Source organism: Suillus discolor (assembly GCF_016758755.1).
Source record: "Suillus discolor strain FC423 chromosome Unknown F5147scaffold_6, whole genome shotgun sequence".
NCBI lineage: Eukaryota > Fungi > Basidiomycota > Agaricomycetes > Boletales > Suillaceae > Suillus > Suillus discolor.
This window is the reverse complement of record NW_024541253.1, coordinates 425,177-441,068: the sequence shown is the minus strand read 5'-3', so window position 1 is coordinate 441,068 and position 15,892 is coordinate 425,177. Positions and strand designations below refer to the sequence as shown.

The window sequence follows — 15,892 nt, the reverse complement described above, 5'->3', positions numbered from 1 at the left end:
GCAGGTCGCAATGGCAACCTTCCTCTGCAATATTAGAAGGTTATGAACGTTTGAACCGTTATCGGCATGACAAAATATACAAATTACAAGGCCTTAACATATACATATACATACATAGGTATAACCAGCGTCTGAATGTACATATTCTAAATAAGTAGTGTCCCTCCGTGCAGTCGTCCAATCTTAGATCGTGCAACTTACATAAACCAATCAGATATATTTCGCAGGTGGAGTTTCAGCTCTCTCGCGAGGTTTCTCCACACCAGCTTCCGCGGCGCGGACAGCGCTAGTGAGATCGAAATGGAAGAAGGGGGTTTCAACGGGGACAATGGGCACTGTTCCCGAAGTAGGAGGAAGAGACTCGCTGTGGGCCTCGATGTCTTCGACGCCTACGCTGGACGCATCATCCAACAATTTCTCACGGCGACCGCCACGGTGGGGTACAACAGATGCGGTTTCGTTAGAAAGCTCGACTGCTGGGGTACCGATGCCGAAACCTGCGGCTACCAGAGCACGCCGGATCCAAGGGGACAGGATGGTAGCAAAATGGAACTGTAGTGTTGCATTGCATTAGTTGTGCAGCGTGGTGGGATGAACACTGTGACTGACCTCTACAGGACGGTTTGCCCATTTCTGGACCTCAGTCCGCGTGTCTACGAGGGCTTGGACAGATGTAGTGTCGATTTGAGATCTAGGAATAAGACATGAGTGAGTTTGTTCGTAAAAGAAGACTGAGGGTAGATGTCTTACACTCCAGAGAAGTCTAGCACAATGGCATGAAGAGCAGGTTTTTCATTGTTGGCTGCCTCTGCACTCAGGGAGTTGTCACGAGTTGGTCCGGGATCGTTCCAGGGGCGATCGGCCATTTTTATCGTGCTGAAGTCAATCCCACGTCTCATGTTCTCCCTCACATGATCAACAATGACGGAGTTGATGATGGCGCAATTAGGGTATAGGTAGCTTTCTTCGAAGCGGTAAACGATCACACCCGGAGTAGGAGGGTCAACCTTGACATATTGGTTCGTTACGTTATCCTTGCGCAACGGAACGAAGACTTCTCGTGATTCAGTGGAGTTGCGTGTCAGGGTAACCTTCCCAAGGAAATATCCCCTAGGGTGTGCGACGCGAACCAGAAGTAAGGCAAACGATGCCGAGATGGAGGTGTAGATGCCGTTCTCAATAGACGAAAAGACGGTGACCAGGACTGCAGCCAACCAAATAAGAAACTCGAGGGGGGAAACGCGCCAGTAAGAGTATGCTTGGGAAGGTGACGCGACAAGATCAGCGACCGCGTGGATGATAACGGCTGAAAGGCCAGCGCTAGGGATCCAGTAAAAGGCTGGGGTAAGGCCATAGAGGGCAACAAGGACAACTATCGCAGTGAAAATACCAGCCAGAGGAGTCCGCACGCCCGACTTCGACTTCAAGGCAGAACGGGAGAATGATCCTGTAGCGGGATACGCATGGAATATAGTGCCGAGCGTGTTCGTGACGCCTATGGCGATGAGTTCTTGGTTGGGATTGATCTTGTATCCATTGACCCGTCCAAATGCTGCAAGTAGTGTCAAAAGGGCATGACGATCAGATCATCAGTGGCTTACATCTGGCAATGGCGATGTGCTCAAGAAGGAGAATTATGGTGGCGACAGGGATCTGTGGCCCGAGGGCTTTGACGAGCTCGCTATCGATGACAGGGGCACCCACGTCTTGGAATCCTGCGGGAACAGTTTCCAAGATGGCAATCGGATATTTACCGGAGGCGGTTTTACGGTGTCGGCAGTACAGCCAAGAAGCTAGGGTCAACACTATCACCACAAAAGCATTTCTTGCAACTGAGATGAAAAAGAAAAGTCGGGCTGGAAAAGATACCATAAGAGTTTCGTCATAGGGAGACTACATAAACCACAGCTTACCTCGTCTGGGGTACCGTTTGGATAATCGATCACAAATGATGCGAATTGCGTAGAGCGAAAAAAGGCCTGTGAGACCCCAGGCAGCATCTAGTTTCGTACCGGGAAGTCCCTTGAGAGTATCGATGATAACTTCGTACGTAGCAGCTCGAGTACTATAAAATATGTCACAAATTGCGTTTCGTTCGAAATTAATGACACCCTTACCTGAACCCGGTAATGCCCATGAGGGCAGGAACCTGACCTGCGACTATATTTATCGCAGATCCGGTCATATACCCGCTGACTGCTGGTACGGGTATGAACTCGACGATCCAGCCGATGCGCAAGAGGCCAATCCCGAGTACGATAAATCCACAAACAAAGGCCAATGTGGTGGCTATCAGTGGGCCAGCCCATTTACCAGGGTACTGTGCATCTACAGCAATGATGATTTGAGCCACGGTTTGCGACATAACTGCCACTGGTCCGATAGAAACATCTTTCGAAGTCGCAAAGAACTATGAGTGAGTTTAGCGCCGCGATTATCCAAAGTAGCGTGCACGTACGCAATATGTAAGAACGCCGACGAAGGATGAATACAGACCGTACTGTGCAGGAAGCGATGCAAGCTACGAAGGCTTGTCAATCAACGAGAACAAGGGTTAAGATGGAATATTACTATTGCATATGACATGCCCTGTGGGACTAGCACCATTCCTACGGTAAGACCAGCAATAAGGTCACCAGTAAGCCATCCAAAATCTGAAAATGTGTACGATTAACCTGAGCTTATCAAAGGGAGAATGAAGTGTCTCACTGTATCGGGTGATCCATCCAAAGATTGGAAACAGACTGATCAAGTATTTCACCGCCTAGAATAAGATAGTCCAAATCAAACACTCAGGGTGAAGACAAGTATAAGGATTTCGTACCCCATGCCTTGGATCTTTCATGATTTCCTTCAAATAGGTTTCAGTGGTGATTGTAGTTACTGTCTGCTCGGGATTTCCAATAATTCTATTGACAACACGCTTTGCTGTCGAAAGCATGGTCGAACTACTAGTGGCTCAGATGGGCCCGGGAATGAGTAGATATTTACTATGGGTAACTGGGCGCTGTGTGGACAGATGCAACAGATGTTATGAAGAATGGCCACTGCGCGAGCAAAACGGAATAACTTGATGGCGGGTATCCATTTTATAGATGCGGCAATCCAAATTGATCCGTCAAGTTACGTTCTTTCTGTGAATCATACCACGCCGATGTCGACTGAGCACGCCATTGATGGTCAAATTGACGATAGCTATGACTTTCAAGCTGATTTGCAGGGAGTTCACATCGGTCCACATGTACATGTTATATGCGCTGGGTTGTAATTCATCATCTATTCTCAGTCGAGCAATTGGACTTTGGATATTTACTGACCATAGAGTATTAATGTCCTTCCGCTTCCACGTTCTGGTCCACGATGGTGCCAATAGATGGTGCCATCGAATATAATAGGGTCAATAGAACGCAGGTGCCTTGGAGCGGGTCATGTTCGTGACGACTGTGGTCACTGCGCAGCCACAGCACTGAGTCGCATGCCAGAGTCTTTCAGTCTGGTCTCAAATTGGCATCAGCGACGAGGACTGAGGTCGCGGTAAGTGTACAACATGGCGGCTGCACTACAGGACTGGTCCAGCCGTCCTTGTCATTTTGAGGCAACAATTTGCTGCAGTTGCAGCGCTGCAGTCAACACTGCAGTGGGGAGCCACGCAATAGGCGTTGTGACTGATGTTATGATGATGCTTGGAATGATGGGCATCAAATTCTCAAAAAGGGAAACATCCCACGCTCATCCGATCATGCCTCCCAGTTACTGATTCTAACCCCAACATACATCAGTGAACCGGTGAGGAAAGTAGAAGACTACACATCACGATATGGTGGGACTCAGAGTAAAAATGGAATTTTCGGTAAAGCTCGGTGACTTACCTAGCATGACTAGTTTTTTGGGGTCCTAATCGGGGTGCCACGTGGTCCTAAAAATCTGGGTCTGACATCATACTTCTCTTTGTGCAGTCCCAAGTTCAACGTGCCTTTAGCATTTCAATATGCCAAAAATGCGACGTTGTTTTGATCTATTTACTGCGTCACTGGGCAATAAGTATTGCTGTACAGAATTCAAGGGACCAGGCTGGGGCACTGTAGCACACTGTAAGAGGTGTACATCATGGCCATTGTAGTGTAATACTGATTTGAACTTTGCAGCAGTTGGCAGATGCTTACAAATTATACATGACAAGCTGGCAGGTATTTGCAATGAGACTATCAAGAATCCGTTTCCATCCCATGTAGTCCGGGCGTTTAAAGCTTTGTAATGTGGAGTACAATTATGATACATGTTGTAGATCAGATAAAGCATTTTATAAGTTTATCATTGTCGCGTCGGTTACCTGATGTGGAACGCACTTAGCCTAAATTTGTAGCGAAGGAGTTTCCTGATGTTCAACTTGAACCAATCAGATATATTTCACCGGTGGAGTTTCAGCTCTCTCGCGAAGTTTCTCCACACCAGCCTCCGCGGCGCGGACAGCGCTAGTGAGATCGAAATGGAAGAAGGGGGTTTCAACGGGGACAATGGGCACTGTTCCCGAAGTAGGAGGAAGAGACTCGCTGTGGGCCTCGATGTCTTCGACGCCTACGCTGGACGCATCATCCAATAATTTATCACGGCGACCGCCACGGTGGGGTTCAACAGGCGCAATCTCGTTAGAGAGCTCGACTGCTGGGGTACCGATGCCGAAACCTGCGGCTACCAGAGCACGCCGGATCCAAGGGGACAGGATGGTAGCAAAATGAAACTGTAGTATTGCATTACATTAGCTAGGCAGCGTGGTGGGATGAACACTGTGACTGACCTCTACAGGACGGTTTGCCCATTTTTGGACTTCGTTCCGCGTGTCTACGAGAGTTTGGACAGACGTGATGTCAATTTGAGATCTGGGAATAAGAAATGAGTTGATTGGTAGAGGGAGACCAAGGTTAGATGTCTTACACTCCGGAGAAGTCTAGCACAATGGCATGAAGAGCAGGTTTTTCATTGTTGGCTGCCTCTGCACTCAGGGAGTTGTCACGAGTTGGTCCGGGATCGTTCCAGGAACGATCGGCCATTTTTATCGTGCTGAAGTCAATCCCACGTCTCATGTTCTCCCTCACATGATCAACAATGACGGAGTTGATGATGGCGCAATTAGGGTATAGGTAGCTTTCTTCGAAGCGGTAAACGATCACACCCGGAGTAGGAGGGTCAACCTTGACATATTGGTTCGTTACGTTATCCTTGCGCAACGGAACGAAGACTTCTCGTGATTCAGTGGAGTTGCGTGTCAGGGTAACCTTCCCAAGGAAATATCCCCTAGGGTGTGCGACGCGAACCAGAAGTAAGGCAAACGATGCCGAGATGGAGGTGTAGATGCCGTTCTCAATAGACGAAAAGACGGTGACCAGGACTGCAGCCAACCAAATAAGAAACTCGAGGGGGGAAACGCGCCAGTAAGAGTATGCTTGGGAAGGTGACGCGACAAGATCAGCGACCGCGTGGATAATGACTGCTGAAAGGCCAGCGTTAGGGATCCAGTAAAAGGCTGGGGTAAGGCCATAGAGGGCAACAAGGACAACTATCGCAGTGACAACACCAGCCAAAGGAGTCCGCACGCCCGAACTTGACTTTAAAGCAGAACGGGAGAATGATCCTGTAGCGGGATACGCATGGAATATAGTGCCGAGCGTGTTCGTGACGCCTATGGCGATGAGTTCTTGGTTGGGATTGATCTTGTATCCATTGACCCGTCCAAATGCTGCAAGTAGTGTCAAAAGGGCATGACGATCAGATCATCAGTGGCTTACATCTGGCAATGGCGATGTGCTCAAGAAGGAGAATTATGGTGGCGACAGGGATCTGTGGCCCGAGGGCTTTGACGAGCTCGCTATCGATGACAGGGGCACCCACGTTTTGAAATCCTGCGGGAACAGTTTCCAAGATAGCAATCGGATATTTACCGGAGGCGGTTTTACGGTGTCGGCAGTACAGCCAAGAAGCTAGGGTCAATACTATCACCACAAAAGCATTTCTTGTAATTGAGATGAAAAAGAAAAGTCGGGCTGGAAAGATACCATAAGAGTTTCGTCATAGCAAGACTACACAGATTACAGCTTACCTCGTCTGGGATACCGTTTGGATAATCGATTACAGATGATGCGAATTGCGTAGAGCGAAAAAAGGCCTGTGAGACCCCAGGCAGCATCTAGTTTCGTACCGGGAAGTCCCTTGAGAGTATCGATGATAACTTCGTACGTAGCAGCTCGAGTACTATAAAATATGTCACAAATTGCGTTTCGTTCGAAATTAATGACACCCTTACCTGAACCCGGTAATGCCCATGAGGGCAGGAACCTGACCTGCGACTATATTTATCGCAGATCCGGTCATATACCCGCTGACTGCTGGTACGGGTATGAACTCGACGATCCAGCCGATGCGCAAGAGGCCAATCCCGAGTACGATAAATCCACAAACAAAGGCCAATGTGGTGGCTATCAGTGGGCCAGCCCATTTACCAGGGTACTGTGCATCTACAGCAATGATGATTTGAGCCACGGTTTGCGACATAACTGCCACTGGTCCGATAGAAACATCTTTCGAAGTCGCAAAGAACTATGAGTGAGTTTAGCGCCGCGATTATCCAAAGTAGCGTGCACGTACGCAATATGTAAGAACGCCGACGAAGGATGAATACAGACCGTACTGTGCAGGAAGCGACGCAAGCTACGAAGGCTTGTCAATCAACGACTCGGAGAACAAGGGTTAAGATGGAATATTACTATCGCATATGACATTCCTTGCGGGACTAGCACCATCCCTACGGTAAGGCCAGCAATAAGGTCACCAGTAAGCCATCCCAAATCTGAAAACGTGTACGATTAGCCTGAGCTTGTCAAAGGGAGAATGAAGTGTCTCACTGTATCGGGTGATCCATCCAAAGATTGGAAACAGACTGACCAAGTATTTCACCGCCTAGAATAAGACAGTCCAAATCAAACACTCAAGGTGAAGAAAAGTATAAGAATTTCGTACCTCATGCCTTGGATCTTTCACAACTTGAATGCCCTTCAAATAGGTTTCAGTGGAGATTGTGGTTACAGTCTGCTCAGGGTTTCCGATCATTCTATTGCCAACACGCTTTGCTGTCGAAAGCATGGTCGAACTGCGAGTCAGTGGCTCCAATTCAAATGGGCCCACCGGGAATGAGAGGCTCGGGACCGGGTAGATATTTATGGGTAGATGGGCGCTCACCGGCACCGCTCAGTGTGGACAAATGCAGCAGATTTGGCGGCTTTGTTCAAGGCAATCAAGACTGGCTCCAAACGACAAGTGATGAGTCACTACGTTACGGCCGCCTATACAGTTTTCTGTGATGTTGCGAAGAATGGCCAGCAAAACGAAGGCGGGTGTCCATTTTATAGATGCGACAGTCCAAATTGATCCGTCAAGATACGTTCTTTCTGTGAAGCATACCACGCCTTGATGTCAATCAAGCACGCCATTGATGGTCGAATTGGCGACAACAGGCAGATTTGCAGGAGGTTCAGTCATTTGTCTACAGTGACATGTACATATTATATCCGCTGAGTTGAAATTCAATATTCATCATCCATTCTCAGTGGTATTTATTACTGAGTATACATTGTTCACCGCGATGAATGTGATGGTGCCATCGGACACAATGATCCAGGGGCAAATAAAACACGGAGCGGGTCATATTCATGACATAGGCACTGACTCCGCAGCCACAGCACGGAGTCGGCGCAAACCATATCTTTCAATCTGGTTTCAAATTGACACCAGCGACGATTGAGGCCTGAGGCAGCAGTAACAACGGCTGCACTACATTGCAAGGTACAACTTCGTCAGAGTCGTTCCCGCCGCCCGGAACAGCGTGGGACTCGTGTAGAGACCTACGCGACAGTCGTTCACACACGGCGATACATATAGCATACTCGTGGAGAAAGCCTTTCCTAAGTAGAAATTAATAAATCATAACGTTAGTATAAGTGACGGAGCGGACCTACTACAGGCACTACGTACCTGCCAGGCAAGCAAGTTCTTGTGTGCACGCGAGACAATGCAAGTGGTGACAATGCTGCCACGCCATCCTGTGCTATCCACGAGGACAATGTTCCTCTCAGGATATTGCTTGACAGGTTGTCAGAGACTTCACCACTGGCACATTCGATGGCGACATACAGCCTGCTAATTTGATAGTATTACGCCACGCCCTGGCTGTATTATTAACGGTCAATTCGAGGGATATGTGCGCTGACCTGAATGATTCTTTGTAATTTGCGAAAGCCTGGCCTCAGTGAGTATGAGTTCAACTAGAAAGCTTCAAAAATTACAAGGTCCTACTAGTAGGCTGCCGTAAATGGGTCACGTGTAGCAACTGTTTTGCACTGTCCGCTGTGTAATGTTGTACATACTCTCGTCGCTGTCAAGACCAGAGCGCAGTGCGCCTGTATCACGAACAGATATCACGAACCCATCAGTAACGATATCGATTTATGTCTATTCACCCAAAGCCTGTGCCTCTCGTGGCACCTGGTCATACACGCCCAGTAACTCACCTTTCTTTTTCACCACTCCAAGACGATGGCACCTATCTTCTTGTGTCCAGCTGCAAAGATGGCAATCCGATGCTTAGAGAATGGACTGGAGACTGGATAGGCACATTTTTGGGTCACAAGGGTGCAGTATGGTGCACAAAACTCTCTCCGGATGCTTCGCGAGCGGCATCAGGAAGCGCTGACTTCACTGCGTGAGTCTGCCGCTCCAATTGCCACCTTACTTCCTTCCTTGCTAATTATAATTAAAACCAAGGAAAATCTGGGACACATATTCAGGAGATGTGTTACACTCATTCCCTCACAATCATATCGTTCGAACTGTGGCAATCTCTCCGACGTGTTCTCACCTTCTTACCGGAGGTCAAGAAAAGAAGGTCAGAATATTTGACCTTGCACGGCCAGACGCGGAGGCAGACTTCCTTGGTGATGTTGGCCTACCGTCCCATGATGGAACTGTGAAGAGTGTAGTTTGGGTTGGAGAACATACTGGTGTATCGGCTGGAGATGATGGTATCATCAAGTTTGTTATAATAACTAACCATGACAGAACGCTACTGACGATAATGTTGTACAGATGGTGGGACCTGCGAACACGAAAACTTACAACAACTATGACATTCCCTAATCCCATAACTTCGATGGAACTATCGCCGCAAACCAAGCGTCTGGTTGTGACATCGGGAAAAACTGTTGCATTCATACCTGCTTTACCTAGTGGTACTCCAACACATAGTCTCAACTTAGCGTACTCGCCATCATCCGCATCCGTTCATCCTATCCTTCAAGACCGCTTTGTCACAGGCAATCTCGGGGACGAGTGGGTCAGGGTCCATGGAATGGATGGCGAGGAGCGGGAAATCTTGAAGGGACATCACGGACCTGTCCACTGCGTCGAGTTTAGCCCTGACGGCGAAGTATATGCAAGCGGCAGTGGTGTGTTTTCATCCTAACTGTAGGCATTCTTATCTGATTAGGCGTCAATTACGTTACTTTTCAGAGGATGGTGAGACTTGTTCGAACAGAATAGTTTGGACGATATTGATAGGTATAATGTCACAGGTACAATTCGACTCTGGCAAACAACACCCGGGAAGGCATACGGCTTGTGGCAAGGTAATACTAACGGTGGTTAGGAGAGAGTGGGAAGGAGACACCGCACACCGTCTAACATCTCTAGGTCATACATTGTCGATTAGTTTGTGGAAATGTTCGTTGATCGAGCAAGGGGATACATCATGTAATGTCAGGAAGCTTACGATTCAATCATATCATACTGTTTCCAATCTGCATGACTATCTTTATTCAACAGCTAGGGGACTTGCATGGAATTACAGTCCGTTCTCAATCATACTTCTACTGGGGCGCATACCGGGAGTACTCGTGGGTCATATGGTTGAGAGAGGCTGGGCAGTTAACTTCTTACCTGCCGTCAAGTTGTGTGCCGGAGTGACTTGGTTGGAGAGATGCATCCCCGTTTCCACATGATATCAATCTTCCTTGCGTGTTGCAGTCTGTTCTCCGTTATTACATTTTTGGTCTAGTCACATGCTAAATACAGCTCGTCCGAGACTATACTTAACGGGGGTCGTAGGTACTAGATGTACCCACGAGTTCGTGCTCACCTAGTGTTCGTGCTTTACTCTAGCACATACAAACCATCACAAATCATTTTGGTATATAGAAATGAAATGATCCTGCATTGTCAATGAGTATTTCTATGTCTTTCATTTTTTGAATAATTGTGTTGTGCAAGTGTTATGATACAATATACACCGTTTGGAGACAATTTGGCACACTGATCAGTGCCGGGAAGGCAAACTCACACCGATTTTAACCTCGGAAGTGCTTAGAACATTGATCCTGACAGATATCTAGCTAAAATAACAACTTCCCAGGTTGATTTGGCAGACTATTGATGTGCAAGTGAAGGATATGTTATCTGGCGTGACAATCTACTACAAGACGTTACATCATTTTGAAATCCCGCCATGCCGCAACGGATTTTTGAACTCTAACTTGCGTATGTGTAGCGGACTTCTAATCGGCAACGTCGGCAACCTGTGACACAGTGTGACGAATGCACGAACACTAGGTGAGATAGACTAGTGGTGCTCAGTCATGCTATAGTAACACAACAGATCAACTTTTTTGTATATAAAAATTTGGGCCATGTTATTGAGATGGTATTCTATCTACTAATAACTATCCGATATTTATTTTGTGTTGTGGATCGAGAGCAATGCGTGAGACCGTCAAAAAGCACGAACACTCAGGTACATCTAGTAGTATGTTGAACGACAATTTCAACTCTAAGCGGCGGCCGTTACACGGCTAGCCATTCATTTGGTAAGTCTGATGTCAAAAATGGCCAATATCTATTTAAGATCTCACGCACGTTATTGGTATGGTTTTCGGGCAACGACCACACTATACAATTGTGATTCATGTTGTGTATATTCAGAAGTGTGATTTACTTGATGTCTGTGTGACTTCTGTAGAATATAAATAATTTATTTAGGTGATCTATGTCACAAGGTACAATATCTATCTCTGTGAACATCAGAGGTGTGATATTCGGAGCGGATATCAGTTTGATGGTCACCCGAAGATGTAAGGAGGGTGTATTCATGAAGACATATAGATCATATCTGCACCTGCATATCTGAGATAAGTATGTCCGTGTACATGTAGGTTGTGTATAATCATATGTCTATGATACATGACATATATCTCTTCTCAGTGGTTTTCCAGTGTTGTGGGGCCGTATCAGAACACATAAAAGATGACATGACATCATATTATTCAATGATAGCAAGGATACACAATGATTAACAACGATTATAGCTAGAATGAGGAGTGAACAAGCGCGCAAAATCTACCACAGCAGTTTCTTCTGAATCGTCTCCTGCCACGCAGGCTGCATGGCTTTTGAGAGAGTTGAAACTTTGCGGCGACCAGGGAATTCCTGCAAATCAAGCTGGAGAATCTCGACCATTGCCCTAGTTGTCGGTGGTCAGTTGAGTGAATGAATGGTGTGGGGCATACACATACTTGCAGTATGCATCCTCATACACAGCAGTATTACCGTCTGATACTTCTCACACACTTTCACGAATCTGCTCCAGCATGGCATCAATGTAGTTCCAAAACTTCTGTTTGTTCCACTTTGGCATGGAGCTGTCGAGTCTGAAGCCAGAAGTTGAACAACCAGGATCAAGATATTCATCAGAGATTCCATCTGCATCTGCATCCACATCTGCGAATGCATCTGTAGGTACAATAGTGTCAGTATCAGCTTCCTCTCCCAAGGTTTCTATATTGATGGTGACAGTGCTTCCAGTATGATTCGCATCCTTGCGGGTGGTGTCACTGATGTCATCTTGATTCCCACTGCCAGAGGCGTGAGGTGTGCCATCCTCGAGTTCCTGTGCCAGCTGAACTAGATTGACTTTGAGTGTTTGCTGGATGTGCTGTTGGAGGTCCGGGTGAAGCGAGGCAATGAGGTAGGGGGAGAAAAGATCCTGGAGGGAGACCTTTTTGTGATCACGAACTCCGATCAAGAAAATGCGGATACAGCGCCGCTGTCTCGGATAAGTGAAAATACATTAGACATCTGAAGAAACACACCAAAAACGCAAACCTAGTCCAGTGTGAAGAGTCGACTTCCATACCACTGTGTATAAGGGGCTTGAGAGCGTCCATAATACTTGTTCTCTTGATGATCAATGTTGTTAACTAAGGATATAATGAACACCGTAAACACTCCTATAGGTTCAAACTGTACTTACCGCAGTCTTGATCTGACCGCAGATGGTCGCCAAAAGCCACGTAACTAATTTACCCAATTGCATACGCAACTCACTGTCGTTGAAGAGGCCCTCAGAGATCTTGAAAAGTTCAAGGTGCCCTTGAATAAATTCCTACCATGTAACTAGTGAGATTGGGCAAGATTGAATGAAAACGACCTACCATGACATGTTGTTGGGTATCAGTCACGTATGCAGTCAGGTTAGGGGATAGCATGCAGGCAGTAAGACGACTCTTTAGTGCGCTCTGCATACAATACAACCAGTTAAAGAATGAATACATGAATGAATTAGCTGCACCTCAAAGTCCTTTGAAGAAATCAGTTTCTCTAATTCTTGTAGGGCGTGTGCTTCATTCCCTTCTTCTTGTTCAATCTGACCGGCCCTCAGCTCAAGAAGCATGAAAAATAAATTACCATTCTGTGTGAACCCAGTCAGACTCATAGCAAAACACAAGAGAGAGATGTACCTCAATGAATGCAAGCAATTTCTGCAATGGTATTCTGCGATCACTGGCCAGTTTCTGTGCATGCATTTTCAAACATTTGGTGCGTCTGGGGGTGAGTTGAATCATGTCAGTGCTGGAGTCCCTACGACGCTAAGTACCTGCACTGATAGGCTCGTCAAGGTCGGACGATTCAGATGGAGAAGATGGACGTGTCAGTGAGCATGGGGGAGAAACCTGGGAAGTATCCGGAACAGAAATCTGTTCATGGTTTGAAACCTGTCTGCGGGTGACCTGTAGCTGCGAGTTTGAGCTGATGGGTGGTCTGTGACTTGCGGGACCAGAGTGTGTTGACAAGCCTGCATCAGACCTGAGTATTGAGCGAGCACGAGGTCTGACACCAGACTGGGGTGGGGCCAAGCCATGCCCTTGTGGTCCGGGACCAATGCTACTTGCTCTGTGGGAGCCCCCAGAAGTCGAGCGAAGAGGAAAGCAATTCAACATCATCTTGAAGATCCTTTGAATGTTGCACTGAGTCAAACTGAACTGGACGTGCCAAACGGTTGAGCTTCGGGTGTTACAGTAGCGAGATTTCTCACGCACATGGTTTGCCGACAGTGACACCACATCATCAAAATCAAAATCAAAATGATATTAAACTATGACGGAGGATAATAGTGATGAGGGAAATGATAAGAACCTGACTGACGGGAATCAGTTTCTGGGGCTGGGGTATACAGTGAATTATGAGTAGGTACTTGAATAGGTGGAGGTGGAGCAGAGCGGATGATAGATGTATAATGGCCGTGGCTAGAAGATGTAACAAAAGTAGGCACCTGAGACGCCCAAGGAGGCACCTGTGGGGGTGGTGCAAATATTGGTGGGGGTGCAAATGTTGGTGGGGGTGCAAATGTTGGTGGTGGGAGATGCCACTGGTGTAGCATGGTCTGGAGGGACGGCAAGCTTGAAGGACCAGCCGCTTGGGGGGAGATAGATGCAGGGAATTGTGTAGGAGGAGGTGGACAATAATGAGGGTGTGGAAGGGGGTGTCGCAGGTCGTTTTCAGCAGATTGGACAGGTGGTGATAAGACATATGTTTCGGCTCTCCCATTCCATGTTGCAGCTTGGACAGGTTGCTGCTGCTTCCCCACGCGTGTCGACTTACACTGTTTCTTGGACATGGCCTTTGCCTTGGGCTGTTTCTTGGCATGATTGAATGCAGGATGCACACTGCGATCTTCGTCGTGGGGCAGGCTCACTACCTCTCCTCCAGACTTTTTTGCCAGCCGTTTTCCCTGCATTTGCTGCACGGCAGTTTTTCGGACAGCACTGGGATCCATGACATGCAATGGGGTCTCATGAAGGAATTCTGGGAGAACAGAGTGTATGTGTTGATAGTTGTGGATGGACCATGTGTTGAGGAAATATTCCGGTGAGGGTTGGTGTTCCATGATGCTCATCGTTCGGTCGGTTTGGATATGTTCCTGCCACAGATGCTTCATAGACAAGTCTCTGCATTTCGCGTCGAGGCAGTTGTGCTGCAAGTTGACTGTGCATATAATATCCTGCAATGTGTTTAATTTGTGTAGGATAGATACAGGAAATGGAAGGTTACCTTTCCCATCACAATGCGCTCCTCATTCTCAAGGCGGAGGCACGGAAGATGAAGTAAATGATGGCACACAGGCATAAAAGAAAAAATCTGAAGAGCGACAAACGTAACTAAGCGCTGTCGCGCCGTTGATATCAAGATTTCCCGAATACGTCCAACACGATGTGTGTATACAACTCAGAGTGGTGCTAAAGGCTCCAAACTGATATCTTTATGTTGTAGGTTGTGCACTGCCTATCTGCTATACCTGTGGGACAAGTGCGTTCGACCCTAAAGGGGAAGCTAGTGCAGCAAAGGTCTAGAAATGGATGCAGAAGGTGCCGCTTGTTGGCCAATGTGAAGCACGGGAAAGCGGCGGGAACGTAGCGGCTGGCGAAAGCCGAAGGCGCGGGAAAGACACGGCTGCGAAGCGGCCGATGCGTGAGGGGTTCGGATGATAATAGAGATGAAGGACAATAGAAATAGATGTAGAGCAAGTTGATAACTGATACAATGCGAGCGGTAAATAGATACTGATTACCAATAGCTACCAACTGTAGGCTAATGGGAGTTGCTACTGGAATGTCCGGAAAACAAGCTACTGAATGATATGTACTGCTAGTGCTTAAGTATTGCACTAAGCGCTGTCACACGGAACCGAGCCGATGCGCTACCGAGTTAGGTATGTAAAGCTATATGTAAATAAGGGTCTATGACGAAATAAAGGTGGTCCGATGCGAAAATGGTCTGATATGTAAATATAATCATGAAATAACGTACCATTGGGTTGGTTTTGGACTATGGATGGGTGTGGAACATTGGCTGATGAAGCGCGAGAAAAGCGGCCGCTAAGCGCGGCTGTGTACGTGCGCGGGAACGTTGCGGCCATCGCGGGAAAGTTGCGGCCGCTATGCGCGGCTCGCGGGAAAGCTGCGCTTCATATAGGAAAGCAATAGGGTGCTGAGGGATACTTGTCATATCCCGCGTTCCGGACCTGGACCTGGACCAATCACACACATCATTTCCAGACTTCCGGATCTGGCCGACTTCTCTCTAACGTCCGGATCCGACCCGTGTCTATCTTCCATGCCTTATCCCTTTGTATGTTCCTCCTCCAGTTAGACTATACTCATTTTCCGTACCTCGTTTCATTTCTGCCTTTATTTTCCTATGTCTTCATCTCCGTCTTCATTTACTATTTTCTGATAGACTAGTGTTTGACTTTTCTATACGCTCCGTCCACAGCCTCGCATAGCTTCGGACTGCGCAGACTGACTCTCCGTTAAGTCCTCAGTAGTATATAAACCCTGTAGAATCTTTGTACTTCCTCAGTTCAAATATTATCTTAGATTCTGCTCATTCCCTTCTCTGTCCGACTTGAGTTTCTCCTCTCGTCGTCCTCCACTAGTCTTAGGATCGATTCCTATAGACTTCTCACCTCTGCCTCTACCTCTGGTAGTCCTCTGCTGTTTCCTTTCTAGTTCGGACATCG

The 15,892-nt window shown here is 47.3% G+C and overlaps 5 protein-coding genes across 5 annotated transcripts; 1 reads left to right on the top strand and 4 right to left on the bottom strand.

Moving 5' to 3' along the window:
* Positions 1-35: 35 nt before the first annotated feature.
* On the bottom strand, positions 36-3,099 carry F5147DRAFT_833684 (sulfate transporter family-domain-containing protein). The gene is made up of 10 exons (XM_041443881.1): positions 2,825-3,099; positions 2,710-2,764; positions 2,572-2,654; positions 2,459-2,521; positions 2,118-2,410; positions 1,914-2,065; positions 1,602-1,856; positions 751-1,552; positions 610-691; positions 36-552 (listed from the first exon to the last, which is right to left on the bottom strand). The coding sequence occupies exons 1-10, from the start codon at positions 2,939-2,941 to the stop codon at positions 211-213; spliced, it is 2,244 nt and encodes a 747-aa protein (XP_041297589.1). The 5' UTR covers positions 2,942-3,099; the 3' UTR covers positions 36-210.
* A 1,010-nt stretch (positions 3,100-4,109) lies between these two features.
* On the bottom strand, positions 4,110-7,476 carry F5147DRAFT_751027 (sulfate transporter family-domain-containing protein). The gene is made up of 10 exons (XM_041440178.1): positions 7,012-7,476; positions 6,897-6,951; positions 6,759-6,841; positions 6,640-6,702; positions 6,299-6,591; positions 6,095-6,246; positions 5,784-6,038; positions 4,933-5,734; positions 4,796-4,877; positions 4,110-4,738 (listed from the first exon to the last, which is right to left on the bottom strand). Exons 1-10 carry the CDS (start codon positions 7,132-7,134, stop codon positions 4,397-4,399), a joined length of 2,250 nt encoding a protein of 749 aa, XP_041297588.1. The 5' UTR covers positions 7,135-7,476; the 3' UTR covers positions 4,110-4,396.
* A 789-nt stretch (positions 7,477-8,265) lies between these two features.
* On the top strand, positions 8,266-10,123 carry F5147DRAFT_673118 (WD40-repeat-containing domain protein). Its single transcript, XM_041435701.1, has 6 exons — positions 8,266-8,296; positions 8,347-8,749; positions 8,812-9,078; positions 9,133-9,491; positions 9,556-9,561; positions 9,618-10,123. The coding sequence occupies exons 2-6, from the start codon at positions 8,496-8,498 to the stop codon at positions 9,689-9,691; spliced, it is 960 nt and encodes a 319-aa protein (XP_041297587.1). The 5' UTR covers positions 8,266-8,296; positions 8,347-8,495; the 3' UTR covers positions 9,692-10,123.
* A 1,310-nt stretch (positions 10,124-11,433) lies between these two features.
* On the bottom strand, positions 11,434-13,316 carry F5147DRAFT_833681 (uncharacterized protein; the record flags this gene model as incomplete). The annotated part of the gene is made up of 9 exons (XM_041443880.1): positions 11,434-11,557; positions 11,661-12,139; positions 12,186-12,293; positions 12,347-12,478; positions 12,528-12,611; positions 12,665-12,784; positions 12,834-12,854; positions 12,908-12,918; positions 12,971-13,316. The coding sequence occupies 9 exons, from the start codon at positions 13,314-13,316 to the stop codon at positions 11,434-11,436; spliced, it is 1,425 nt and encodes a 474-aa protein (XP_041297586.1).
* Positions 13,317-14,170: 854 nt separating this feature from the next.
* On the bottom strand, positions 14,171-14,377 carry F5147DRAFT_541262 (uncharacterized protein; the record flags this gene model as incomplete). Its single annotated transcript, XM_041430238.1, has 1 exon — positions 14,171-14,377. A coding segment is annotated over one exon (207 nt), but the record flags the coding sequence as incomplete, so codon positions are not given.
* Positions 14,378-15,892: the final 1,515 nt, after the last annotated feature.

What these genes read in the sequence shown, in the direction of transcription:
- F5147DRAFT_833684 (XM_041443881.1), bottom strand. Translation starts at nt 2,941, where the DNA reads ATGCTTTCGACAGCAAAGCGTGTTGTCAATAGAATTATTGGAAATCCC. An exon ending in TGAAAGATCCAAGGCATGGG is followed by an intron (nt 2,765 to 2,824) that starts GTACGAAATCCT and finishes ATCTTATTCTAG; the next exon opens with GCGGTGAAATACTTGATCAG. An exon ending in ATGGGCATTACCGGGTTCAG is followed by an intron (nt 2,066 to 2,117) that starts GTAAGGGTGTCA and finishes CATATTTTATAG; the next exon opens with TACTCGAGCTGCTACGTACG.
- F5147DRAFT_751027 (XM_041440178.1), bottom strand. Translation starts at nt 7,134, where the DNA reads ATGCTTTCGACAGCAAAGCGTGTTGGCAATAGAATGATCGGAAACCCT. An exon ending in AAGGAATGTCATATGCGATA is followed by an intron (nt 6,703 to 6,758) that starts GTAATATTCCAT and finishes AAGCCTTCGTAG; the next exon opens with CTTGCGTCGCTTCCTGCACA. An exon ending in TCGGCGTTCTTACATATTGC is followed by an intron (nt 6,592 to 6,639) that starts GTACGTGCACGC and finishes ACTCACTCATAG; the next exon opens with TTCTTTGCGACTTCGAAAGA.
- F5147DRAFT_673118 (XM_041435701.1), top strand. Translation starts at nt 8,496, where the DNA reads ATGTCTATTCACCCAAAGCCTGTGCCTCTCGTGGCACCTGGTCATACA. An exon ending in GGAAGCGCTGACTTCACTGC is followed by an intron (nt 8,750 to 8,811) that starts GTGAGTCTGCCG and finishes ATTAAAACCAAG; the next exon opens with GAAAATCTGGGACACATATT. An exon ending in GGAGATGATGGTATCATCAA is followed by an intron (nt 9,079 to 9,132) that starts GTTTGTTATAAT and finishes AATGTTGTACAG; the next exon opens with ATGGTGGGACCTGCGAACAC.